We start from the raw sequence: 12,866 nt of genomic DNA on the forward strand, positions 1-12,866 counted from the left end.
CTGGGAGATGGAGTCGGGAGCGGAGGATTCTGGGAGCGGGAGTCTGGGCCGGGCGAGGACGTGGGTTTCTGAGGTGGTTTCGAGTGCGAGCGCCTCCCGGAGGTTTTGGCTTTAAATCTCGCCACTCGGCCGGAGCCTCAGGGGACAGAGAGGAAGAAAGGGGGCCCGATGCCCTGTCCGTCTGCCTTCTGTTTTGCCCTGTTTTAGGGTTCTGGGGCTTGCCTGTATTTGGGGGACCAGTGCACGGGGTCCGATTCTGGACGCGCCGGGTCTTAAAAGCGAGTGAGGACTCTGTGTCGAAGGGTCCTGGCTTCCTATTGCCTTGTGTTTGTGAGCGTTGAAGGTGAACCAGCCGAGGGAGCTCTGCTGACGGTTCCTGCCACGTGTGTGCGTCCGCCTCCATGGGCGTTCCCGGAAGATTCTGGAACTAGTTGGTGCGCCATGTAATGGCTGGTGCAACATGTACTGGCTGACCTTGGTATTCCAAAGAAAGATCTTCCAGCCGTGGGGATTAAGGACCCAGTCCTAAGGTTTCCAAGCAAAGTAGATTTTTGTCTGAGGCCGTAGGACGGAAATGCATGGTAGTAAGCCTCCCGGGGGTAGGGACAGAGGGAGATGTCCCGCAGGAAACTCTCAGAGTCTCTCTCCAGAGCTTCAGAGCAGAGTCCTTGGCCTGCAGAAAGTGCGGGTTGTGTAGCGCTGGAAGTCTGCGCTCATCTCTGAAGCAGTGGCTACGGAGGAAGGCCTGCCAGTCACAGCACAAAGAGCAGAAGCCGAGCATGGATGCCGTGGCCGTCCAAGTGGAAGAAGAAGGTAAGGGCTGCTGGAATAAGCACGAAGTTGGAAGTGAGGAGAATGGAGAGAAACACCCTTGGTGAGAATGAAATAGCCAGGTGCACCCACGTGGCAGGAAAGAGCAGCCGACACGTGTTGGGAGAAGGCCCGGGAGCAGACCACAGCACAGCCGATGTTGTAGAGTAGAGAATAGAGCCACTGCCTGTGATGCCGGCGTCCCCTGTGGGTACCAGTTTGTGTCCAGGCTGCTGCACTTCCTACCCAGCTCCCTGCTAACGTGCCTGGGCAAGTAGCAGAAGGTGTCCCAAGTGCCTGGGCCCCTGCACCCGTGTGGACGATCTGGAGCTCCTGGCTCCTGGCTTCAGCCTGGCCCAGCCCCAGCTGTTGAGGCCATTTGGGGAGTAAACCAGTGAATGGAAGATCTCTCTCAATTTCTCTCCCCCCTTCCTCCCCTGTAACTCTGCCTTTCAAATAAATAGAATAAAACTTTCAAAAATCACTTTCACTTGGTTATCTTTTTTTTAAAGATTTATTTTATTTATTTGAAAGTCAGAGTTAGAGAGAGAGAGAGAGCTTCCATCTGCTAGTTGACTCCCTAAGTGGCCGCAATGGCTGAGGCTGAGCCAGGGTGAAGCCAGGAGCTTCTTCTAGGTCTCCAACATGTGTGCAGGGGCCCAAGGACTTGGGCCATCTTCTGTTGCTTTCCTAGGCCCATTAGCAGTGGGCCCATTAGAAGTGGAGCATCTGGGCTCGAACTGGTGCTGATGTGAGATGCTAGCGTCACAGGTGGCAGTTTTACCTGTGACACAATGCCAACCCCTTACTTGGCTATCTTATTCTATGTACTCTGTCAACATCTGAGGTTTTTTTTTTTTTTTTTTTTTTTTAAGATTTAAAGGCACACAGAGAGAGAAAGAGAGAGAGAGAGAGAGAGAGAGATCTTCCACTACTAGTTCACTTCCCAAATGGCTACAACATCCAGGACTGGGCCAGGCCAAAGCCAGGAGCCAGGAACTCCAGCTGGGTCTCCCACGTAGGTGGCAGGGTCCTAAGTGCCCAGGCCATCATCTGCTGCCTTCCCAGGAGCATTTGCAGGGAGCTGGATCAGAAGCAGAACAGTGAGGACTGCAATGTGGGATGCTGGCATTGCAACTGTGGTTTAACCTACTGTGCCACAATGCTGGCTCCTGCATCTGAGCTTTTTGAGTTAAATATTGTCAGCCTTATGTACGCAACCTGGCCTGTGACAGCTTTTGCCCTAGTGAATATGGAAATGCAAAAATAGAATTTACCTACCTCATAGCTTATTTTCGACTCTTTTCAGCTGTGACCACTGAAGATGCTTCTCTACTCCAACAACAAAGCACAGAAGAAATGGAACCTACTGTTGAGCTGCTTCCTGTCGAGTTCCAGGTGAGTTTGAGTTTAATTTCCCTCCCCTGAAATCTTACCATGTGTACAGTGTGTCCTTGTTTCTTTCATATTGTTTCAGAGATCCAAGGAAATCCCACCAAAAGAACTGAACCAACATACTTCTTTAAAAAAGATTTATTTATTTGAAAGGCAGAGTGGGGCTGATGCTGTGGTGTGGCACATAAAGCTGCCGCCTGCAGTGCCGGCATCTCATATGGGCAACAGTTCAAGTCCCAGCTGTTCCATTTCTGATCCAGCTTTCTGCTATGGCCTGGGAAAGCAGTAGAAGATAGCCCAAGTGCTTGAGACACTCAACCAACATTTTTTTTTTTTTTAAAGGGCAGAGTGATAGAGAGGGTAAAACAGAAAAAGAGGTCTTTCACTGGTTTCTTCCCAAATGGCCACATTGGCTAGGGGCTAGGGCTGGACCAGGCCGAAGCCAGGATCCTGTAGCTCCATACAGGCCTCTCACATTGGTGGCAGGGAGCCAAGCATTAGGGCCATCTGCTTCTTTCCCAGGTGCATTAACAGGGAACTAGATTGGAAGTGGGACGGCCAGGACTTGAACCAGCGCTCATATGGGGTGCCGGCATTGCAGTTGGTGGCTTAACTCACTGAATCACAAGACTGGCTCCTGAACCAAAGGACTTTTTCCTTGAAGACTTGAAACTCTTGGGAGAGTTGAGGCTGGAGATTTAAATCTGAGAATGATCTATATGTGTTTTTTTTTGACAGGCAGAGTTAGTAAAAGAGAGAAAGGTCTTCCTTGTCCGTTGGTTCACACCCCCAAATGGACACTGTGGCCGGCGCACTGTGCCGATCCGAAGCCAGGAGCCAGGTGCTTCTCCTGGTCTCCCATGCAGGTGCAGGGCCCAAGCACTTGGGCCATCCTCCACTGCCTTCCTGGGCCACAGCAGAGAGCTGGCCTGGAAGAGGAGCAACCGGGACAGAATCCGGCGCCCCGACCAGGACTAGAATCTGAGGTCTGGTGCCGCAGGCGGAGAATTAGCCTAGTGAGCTATATGAACAGTAATTTAAGCCATGAAACTGTGGTCACTAAGAGAGTGGGTATAGATGGAGAAGAGATGAGAGCTCCTTGCTGAGTGCAGTAACTCTCCAACGCTTAGAGGTCAGGGAGATGAAGAGGAGACCAAGAAGATGTGACCAGTGAGGCTGACGGAGTGCAAAGACGTGGCAACCTGGAAACCAGCTGGAGTGTTGCCAGGAGAAGGGAGTGATCAGCTGTGCTAAATGCTGTTGCTCAGCCAGGTGAGGTGAGGCCTGGCAATCGAGCACTGAGTTTGCACGTGTGCCGGCCCTTGGTGATGGCAGAGAGCAACTTCACGGAGCGGTAGGAGTGGAATGGGGAAAAAAATGAGGGGGGAGAAACTGGAGCCAGGGCCTCTGGACACCTGTTTTGGAGAGTGTTAGTTTAAAAGAAAGGAGGGAAGTAGAGCGACAGCTGGAAAGAGTAGTAAGACAAGACCAAAGAGGTGGTTTTCAAAAATGTTTTAAAGGTAGGAGGAATCTTGTTGGTATGTAAGTGTAGATGGAGAGTTGTAAGCTCTGAGTCTTGGGGAACTCCAGCGTATAGAGACGCCTTTCAGACATGACTTCGTGTGTTTTCAGTAACCAATCTAGGGAGTAAAGGATAATACCTATTTCACAGACGAAGAAACAGGCTCATGGTAGTAGCTTGCTCGGATTCATCAAATGCTTGAACCCTCGTCAGAACCCGCTCATATCTGATTCGAAATCCTGTGCCACTAACGATTCTCTTGAGTTCTCCACAAAGTAGTGTGCAGTTAGCTATGGCTAATAACATATACTTACATGGCTGTCATTGTAACAGAGTAAGAATCTGACTTTAGAACCGTTGATCATTTTCAACTTAAATCAGTAAATTCACTTGTTCAGACAGCTTTAATAAGTGATAGTTAAGTAAATCTAAACTCACGACCCAAAATACAGAGAAAGACAAGGCTGCTTCTCCTTCTTTTTTTTTAAAGAATTATTTATTTTATTTGAACAGCAAATTCAAATAATGAGAGCTGGATCGGAAGTGGAACAGCCAGGACTCAAACCGTTGCCCATATGGGATGGCAGCACTGCAGGCGGCGGCTTTACCTGCTATGCCACAGCACTGGCCCCGAAAAGACTTCTATAAGAACAATCTGAATTTCTTTGAAATTTCAGAATATACCTATTAATATGGCACCATAAATTACACATCTGAGCCTTATTGTAGCCACAGCATAATCAATAGTTAACATTTAGTTTTCATTTGATAGTTTATTATATTGATTTAGTAAAAGGCAGAAGAATATAATTAAAAATATAAGTTTGAGGGGCTGGCGCTGTGGCTCACTTGGTTAATCCTCCGCCTGCGGCGCCGGCATCCCATATGGGTGCCAGGTTCTAGTCCCAGCTGCTCCTCTTCCAGTCCAGCTCTCTGCTGTGGCCTGGGAAAGCAGTGGAAGAAGGCCCAAGTCCTTGGGCCCCTGAACCCGCATGGGGGACCAGAAGGAAGCTCCTGGCTCCCAGCTTCGGATCATTACAGCTCCAGCCGTTGCGGCCACTTAGGGAGTGAACCAACGGAAGGAAGACCTTTGTCTTTCTCACTGTCTGTAACTCTTACCTGTCAAATAAATAAATAAAAAAATATATATGTAAGTTTGAAGTCAGACTGTCTGGTCCAAATGCCAGATCTGACCCTTACACTTAAAAATAATGTTAATAACACTACTTGCCTCTTACCTTGTATGGTTTTTATTTTGAGAAAGTTTACTCAAATAACAACACATAGGAAATAAATTATAAATATTAGCATTCATTATTATATTCCTTAGCACAGACTCATATTTCATAATTTTAGAACATTTCATTAAAGTTAAAATCTTCTAGATTGTTCCTTTCCCTTACCATTACCAAGTCCTTTAGGAATGTGAAGAATGTCCTTGTTCTTCCAGGAGTTGATGACAGTCAAAGATGAAGAAATGGACTTCACCCAAGAGGAGGTAGAAGAGCTGAATTCTGCCCACAAGTACATCGGCATGGATATGAAGGTGGAGCACTGTGGGAGCCTTGTGTTTTGGGGTAAGGAAATCTTATTTTGTAATGTGGGCTACTTACTACAGTATAAATGTCTCAGTCTGTCTGAGCTACTATAACAAAATACCATAAACCAAGAGGCTTATGGACATTAGAAATTGATTTCTCATAGTTCTGGAAACTGGGAATTCTACAATCAAAGTGCTAGAAAATTTGGTGTCTGGTGAGGGCCTACTGTCTGGTTCTTAGATGCTACCTTCTTATTTGGTGGAAGGGGTGGGGAGAGGTCTCTCTTGGGTCTCTTGTATAAAAGTATTAGTCTCATTCATGAGGGAGCTGTAATTCATAAAATTTGGTGAAAATTTGAAAATTTTGTGGTTGGTAGGGTATAGGGAAGAGTCCAGGATGCTTCTCAAGGTTCTGACTTTCAATTACAGAAACTGGGGTTGGGCTGGCACTGTGGCATAGTGGGTAAAGCCACTGCCTGCAGTGCTGGGATCCCATGTGGGTGCTGGTTCAATTCCCAGCTACTCTACTTCCAATCCAGCTCTCTGCTAAGGCCTGGGAAAGCAGTGGAAGAAGGCCCAAGTCCTTGGGCCCCTATACCTGCATGGGAGACCCAGAAGAAGCTTCTGGCTCCTGGCTTCAGATTGGCTTCAGATTGGTCATTGTGGCCATTTAGGGAGCGAACCAGCGAATGAAAGACCCCTCTCTGTTTCTGCTTCTGCCTTTTTGTAACTCTGCCTTTCAAATAAATAAATAAATATTTAAAAAAAAAGAGAAACTGGGATTTTCTGAAGATTAACTGTGTTAATATATTTAATCTCTTACAATAACAGTTCACACATAATAAAAACAGAATTGTTAATCTAACATTATAGTTCATAGTGTATACTAAATTTTATTACTTACTGTTCTCAACTTATAAAAATCACATTAAAATATATTTACTCAAATATTTTTATAGTTATATTTCTATAATGAGGCAAAATCATCTTTTTTTTAAGATTTATTTATTTGAAAGACAGAGTTATAGAGAGAGAGAAGAGAGACAGGTTTTCCATCCACTGGTTCACTCCCCAGATGGCCACGATGGCCAGGGCTGGGCTAGGCTGGAGCCAGGAGCCAGGAGCTAGGAGCTAAATCAGGGTCTCCCACATAGGTTCAGGGGCCCAAGTAGTTGGCCATCTTCCACTGCCTTCCCAGGCATGTGAGCAAGGAGGTGGATCAGAAGTGGAACAGCCTCGGGACTTGACCAGTGCCCAGATAGGATGCTGGTGTTACAGGTGGTAGGTTTTACCCCATTATACCGCAGCGCTGGTCCCAAAAGTGTCTCAGTAAGGGCTTACTGAACTCTCAAGTTGCCTCCTTATTTGTATTGCTTGTGTTCAGTTTTGCTCATACAATATATAGTTAGGGGCAGGTGATTGGCTCAGCAGTTAAGATGCCACTTGTGATGCCACATCCCACGTCAGAATGTCTGGGTTCAGTTCCTGCTGCACCTCTGATTCCAGCATCCTGCTAATGCACACCCTGGGAGGCAGCAGTGAGGGCTCACGTGCTCGGGTCCCTGGCACCCATGTGTGAGACCTGCATTGAGTTTCAGTTTCTTGCTTTAGCCTGGTCCAGCCCTGGCTGTTAAAGGCATTTGGGGAATAAACTCCAGCAGATGGAAGATCTCTGTCTCTGCTTCTCTCTCTTTCTCTCTGTGCCTTTCAAATACAAATAAACAAATAAATGATTTTATTTAAGATTTATTTATTTATTTGAAAGTCAGAGTTACACAGAGAGAGGAGAAGCAGAGAGAGGTCTTCCATCCAATGGTTCACTCCCCAATTGGCTGCAATAGCTAGAGTTGCGCCAATCTGAAGCCAGGAGCCAGGAGCTTCTTCTGGGTCGCCCACTCGGATGCAGGGACCCAAGGACTTGGGCCTTCTTCCACTGCTTTCCCAGGCCATAGCAGAGAGCTGGATCAGAATTGGAGCAGCCAGGTCTCGAACCGGCACCCAAATGGGATGCCAGCGCTTCAGGCCACGGCATTAACCAGCTGCGCCACAGCACCGGCCACAACAAATAGATAAATTTAAACCATATATTTAATGTGTGCTTACTCTCTACCAGCACTAGGATAGGCCCTGAGAAATATGAGTGAACAAAGGAGATATGATGTACACTCTAGAAACTTACCTTTTGGTGGTAGAGCCCATATTCTTGTATAAAGTCTCCTTTTTTCTGAGCATGATGATGTTGATGTTTTCTGAGCTAGTGAAACCTGAAGAGTGTGTAGGTTAAGGGAGCAGATGAGTCAAAGTGTAGATTCAAGGATACTCCAAAAAGCTCATTGAAAGTGGCACTAAAAGATAAGTTTATTTTGGGGCTAAAATTTTTTAAATTCACAAATAGTGTTTTCATAATATGCATTTTCATGAATATTTTGAAAGCCTCTTGTGCACATAGATTACAAAAAATTTTTGCACAAAATAAACATTTTTTCATTGAATTTTTTATGAACTTTTTGACATACTCTTGTAAATTCAGGATTTCCAAATGGATATATAAATTAGATAGCTGAGAACATGGATAGGGAGAAAGAACTAAGCTGGAGATAGGGGTTTGGGTGGAATTATAGAAAATAATTAAGACACGGGATGGATATGGTCTTTAACCTGCTGTGCAGCAATACTGGACATGTATGAGATCGTTACAGGAGAGAATGTAATTGGGGGAGGCAGCAAGGGCAAAAGAGGGGAGCCTAAGGCTGAATGCCAAGAACTATCAACACGTAAGAAGAACAAACAGCAGAAAAAGCTCCCGAGAAATAGAGATCAGGAAAAACCTAGACAGTGTAGAAACACAAAAGACAGGACAGAATGTTGGCAGCTGGAAGGCTGAGCCACAGCATGCAGTGCTGCTGAGATGCCAAGCTGAACAATGCCCACGAAAGAGCCCCACTGGGTTTAGATGACCAGGAAGTGGTTGTTGACTTCAGGGAGAGTAGGGAAAGTAGTAGAGAGAGAAGCCAGACTAGTGGGTACAGGAGTATACATGAGAGAATGCGCATAAGCTCTTTGAGAAATTTGGCTGTGACAAAAGAGGAAGGAAGATGGAAGGAAGGAAGCAAAGAAGGAAGAAAGGAATTTTTGCTTTTGCAAGGAAGGGAGGGAGGGAGGGAAGATGGAAGGAAGGAAAGAAAGGGGTAGTGGTTAGTGGAGACACAAGTTCATACTTAGAGCATCTAAAAGAAACATTTTGCCTCTGTGAAAAGACCAGAGAGTATTATTTAATTTATTTGACAGGCAGAGAGATACAGAGCACTGACATTTACTGGTTCTCTCATGTTGGGTGTCCATGCAAAATGGTCAGGCCTGTGTGGAGGCTGAAGGTAGGAGCTATTTGAATCCACTCCAGGTCTCCTGCATGTGTGGGAGGAATCCAGTTACTTGGGCATTCACTGCTGCCTCTCAGGGTCTGCATTAGCAAGAAGCTGGAGTTAGGAGCCAGAGGAAGGTATTGAACCCAGGCACTCCAGTATGGGGTACAGACATCTTACCTGCTAGACCAGACTCCTTCCCCTAGCGAAAACTGTTTAGAAAGTAATGGGGCGGTAGGACAGCGGTACTGTGGCACCGAGTCCCAGCTGCTCCACTTCTGATCCAGTCCCTGCTAATGTGCCAGGGAAATGCAGTGGAAGATGGCCCTCGTGCTTGGGCCCCTGCACCTACATGAGATACCCAGAAGAAGCTCCTGGATCCTTGCTTCAGCCTGGCCCAGCCCTGGCTGTTGCAACCATCTGGGGAGTGAACCAACAGATGGAAGATCTCTTTCTCTCTCTCTCTGTATCTCTCTCTCACTCTCTCTGTCTGTAATTCTACTTTTCAATATAAATAACTAAATCTTTAAAAAAAAAAACACATAATGTATGAGGCAGGCATTTGGCTGAGACGTTAGGATGCCTATATCTCATATCAGAGTACCTGGGTTCCAGTTCTGGTTCTGCTGTGATTCTAGGTCTCTGCTGATGAGCACCTTGGGAGGCAGCAGGTGATAGCTTAAGTAGTTGGATCCCTTCTATCCACGTGGGTGATCAGGATGGAGTCCCTAGTGGCTTCTGCTTGGAGAATGAACCATCGTATAAGAATTCTCCTGTGCCACCCATCTCTCTACCTCTCAAATAAAAATAAATAGTGCTTCCTTTGGCAGCACATATACTAAAATTGGATTGATACAGAGAAGGTTAGCATAGCCCCTGTACAAAGATGACATGCAAATTTGCGAAATATTCCATGTTTTTTTTTTTTTACTATTTATTGAATTATTTACTTAGTGTAGTGTTAATCTTATGAGTATAAAATAGACTGAGAGTAGATCATTCTAAAAATTGAAGGAATGAAAGGAAGGAGGCGGGAGGGAGAGTGGGGTGGGAAGTATTACTATAAATCTGTATATATGAAATACATGAAATTTGTTCAGCTTAAAAAATTTAAAAATAAAAAAATACTATATAGCCATGAAAGAGAATAAAATCTTGTCACTTGCAACCACATAGATAGACCTGGAGGTCACCATGTTAAGTGAAATAAATCAGCTGTAGAAAGGCAAGTACAACATAATCTCACTCATTTGGGGAATCATTAAAGTTAATCTTGGGGTTGGTGCTGTGGCATAGTGGGGTTAAGCCTCCGCTTGGGTGCCAGCATCCCATATAGGTGCTGGTTCCAGTCCCAGCTGCTCTACTTCCAATCCAGCTCCCTGCTAATGGTCTGAGAAAGCAGTGAAAGGTGGCCCAAGTACTTGGCCCTTGTACCCACTTGGGACACCCAGAAGCTCTTGGCTCCAGATCGGCCCAGTTCCAGCCAATGCTGCCATTTAGGGAGTGAACGAGCAGATGGAAGACCTCTCTGTCTCTGCCTCTCTCTATCTGCAATTCTGTCTCTCAAGAAATAAGAAACAACTTTTTTTAAAAAAAAGTTAATTTTATATAATTTAGGAATATAATAATGGTTACCAAAGGCCGGGGAAAGTAAGCAGAGGGAGGGATGAGGAAAAATTTGATTAATGGGCGCTAAATTAAGTAAGAAATTCTAGTCTTCTACAGCACAGAAAGGTGACAATGATAATGTATTGTGTATTTTTCTTAAAAAACAAAACAACACCTAAAACTAAAAGAAAGGATTTTGAATGTTTTCATTGTAAAGATAACATTAAATGTTTGAGGATATAGTTGTGTTTACCCTGATTTGACATTACAAAATGTATACATGTATCAAAATATCTCATGGTACCGTATAAATATGTGCAATTTTGTATGTTAATTAAAAGCTTTAAAAATTTTAAATAGGATGCTGGTGTTGTGGTGTAATCCTGAGATGGGCACTGGTTCAACTCCAGTCCACCTCCCTGCTAATCACTTGGGAAGGGCAGGACGATACCCCAAGCACTTGGGCCGCTGCCTTTCCAGGTGTACTAGCAGGGAGCTGGACTGGAAGCAGAGCAGTCAGGGACATGAACTGCCACCAGTATGGGATGCGGGCACTGCAGGTGGAGGCCCAGTGCTCTACATCACAGTGCTGGACCCTCAAATAAATAATTTTAATATTTATCTTTTAAAAAAAGATTTATGTACTTATTGAAAGTCACAGGTACAGAAAGAGAGGGGGAGGCAGAGAGAGATCTTCCACCTGCTAGTTTACTCCCCAGATGGCCAGAATGGCCAGGGCTGGGCCAGGCCAAAGCCAGGAGCCAAGTGTTTCATACAGGTCTCCCACATGGGTGCAGGGGCCCAGACAGTTGGGCCATCCTCCACTGATTTTTCCAGGCCATTGGCAGGGAGTTGGATCAGAAGTGGAGCAGCCAGGATACAAACCAGCACCCATAGGGGATGCTGGCATTGCAGAAGGCAGCTTTATCCACTAAGCCACAATGCTGGTCCCGTAGGCATAATTTTAAAATATTATCGTAGTCCCTCTCACAATTTTATTCCTCTCAATATAGAAATGACCAATATTTGTACTTTTTGTTATTTTAGATTCTGAACCCATGCCTGCAACTGAAGAATTCCTTTTAAAGCAGGAAGATTATGAACGATCACCTGAAAGAGAGCTGATACTGGAAAGACTGCAAAAGGGTGATGCTTGGAGCTCTAGGTTGATAGGAACCTGGGAATGTGAAGGCCCACTAGGAAGGCAGCAGGGAAACCAGAAGAGAGACTCAAGGCGTGTCACAGTCAAACACAGGAAAAGGCCTACGGGTTGTTATGAACCTGGGGAAAGTTCGAACCCCATCAGACGTCGGAAAATGCACCCTGGGAAAAAGCCGTGGGAGTGCACCGCGTGTGGCAGGTGCTTCAGTTACTACTCCGCCTTTGTCCTCCATCAGAGAACCCACACTGGCGAGAAGCCCTATGCGTGTAGCCAGTGCGGCAAGGCCTTCATTCGGAGTTCTTCACTCCTTCAGCACCAGAGAATCCACACTGGAGAGAAGCCCTACGAGTGCAATGTGTGCGGGAAAGCTTTCTGTCACCGTTCGGCCCTGCTTCAGCATCGCACCACTCACACTGGAGAGAAGCCCTATGCGTGCAAGGAGTGTGGGAAGGCCTTCAACCAAAGCACGTATCTCATTCAGCATCACCGCACACACACTGGGGAGAAACCCTACAGATGCAAGGATTGTGAGAAAGCTTTCAGCGATACCTCATCCCTCATGAAACACCAGAGGGTGCATCCTGGAGAAAAACCCTACAGCTGCAAAGAGTGTGGGAAAGCCTTTAGTGATCGGTCAGGCCTGACTCAGCATCGGAGAAGCCACACGGGGGAAAAGCCGTATGAGTGCAGTGAATGTGGGAAAGCCTTCAGCTACTGCTCAGCTCTTATTCAGCATCAAGGGACTCACACGGGGGAGAAGCCTTACAAATGTAATGACTGCGAGAAAGCCTTCAGTGACCGCTCAGCCCTTGTAAGACATCAGAGGATTCACACTGGAGAGAGACCTTACAAATGCAGAGAGTGTGAGAAGGCCTTCAGCCAGAGCTCATCCCTTACAAAGCATCTAAGGACTCACACTGGCGAGAAACCCTATAAATGCCATGATTGCGACAGAGCCTTCAGCCAGAGCTCATCTCTTATTCAACACCAGAAAATTCACACAGGACAAAAAGCCTACAGAAGTAAGAAGAAGGGTGAGAAAACCTGTGTGTTCAGCCTTGCATCGACATAAAGAGATTCATGATGAATAGAATGCAGTACATTTACAAATAATTATTCTCCCCGATTGTGTAGATCTGTTCTAAATATTGTAGACCATATTCCAAAACCATAAAGAAACCGTGCCACTCACAAAATAGCCTTCTTCCTTGAAATGTTACTGTGTATGGAAGAGGGCAGCAAGAAGTAAATGTCGCTATCTGTGGGCTTTTTTTTTAAAAAAAGATTTATTTATTTTATTTGAAAGGCAGAGTACAGAGAGGCAGAGGCAGAGAGAGAGAGAGAGGTCTTCCATCTGCTGGTTCACTCCCCAAATGGCCACAAGGACTGGAGCTGTGTTGATCCCAAGCCGGGAGCCAGGAGCTTCTTCCTGATTTCCCATGCGACTACAAGGGCCCAAGGACTTGG

At 45.8% G+C, this 12,866-nt stretch overlaps 1 protein-coding gene and 1 non-coding gene across 4 annotated transcripts; both read left to right on the plus strand.

The window, feature by feature from the left end:
- On the plus strand, nt 1-12,595 carry LOC103345259 (uncharacterized). 3 transcript variants are annotated; one of them, XM_017337861.4, is made up of 4 exons: nt 1-813; nt 2,120-2,208; nt 5,178-5,304; nt 11,285-12,595. In XM_017337861.4, exons 1-4 carry the CDS (start codon nt 579-581, stop codon nt 12,469-12,471), a joined length of 1,638 nt encoding a protein of 545 aa, XP_017193350.4. In that variant the 5' UTR covers nt 1-578; the 3' UTR covers nt 12,472-12,595. The 3 variants fall into 3 exon arrangements, with proteins under 3 accessions (XP_017193350.4, XP_089177075.1, XP_089177076.1); XM_089320949.1 differs by lacking the exons at nt 1-813; nt 2,120-2,208 and adding an exon at nt 3,455-3,559; XM_089320950.1 differs by lacking the exons at nt 1-813; nt 2,120-2,208 and adding an exon at nt 3,586-3,725.
- On the plus strand, nt 9,444-9,550 carry LOC127491505 (U6 spliceosomal RNA). Its single transcript, XR_007920225.2, has one exon. It is a non-coding gene; the product is annotated as a U6 spliceosomal RNA (small nuclear RNA).
- Nucleotides 12,596-12,866: the final 271 nt, after the last annotated feature.

The sequence above is a fragment of the Oryctolagus cuniculus genome, chromosome 19 (genome assembly GCF_051225735.1).
Source record: "Oryctolagus cuniculus isolate XC-2025 breed Fujian yellow rabbit chromosome 19, ASM5122573v1, whole genome shotgun sequence".
NCBI lineage: Eukaryota > Metazoa > Chordata > Mammalia > Lagomorpha > Leporidae > Oryctolagus > Oryctolagus cuniculus.

Coding starts and splice junctions, on each gene's coding strand:
- LOC103345259 (XM_017337861.4), top strand. CDS start 579: ATGGTAGTAAGCCTCCCGGGGGTAGGGACAGAGGGAGATGTCCCGCAG. Junction 2,209..5,177: donor TGCTTCCTGTCGAGTTCCAG/GTGAGTTTGAGT, acceptor TTGTTCTTCCAG/GAGTTGATGACAGTCAAAGA. Junction 5,305..11,284: donor TGGGAGCCTTGTGTTTTGGG/GTAAGGAAATCT, acceptor TTGTTATTTTAG/ATTCTGAACCCATGCCTGCA.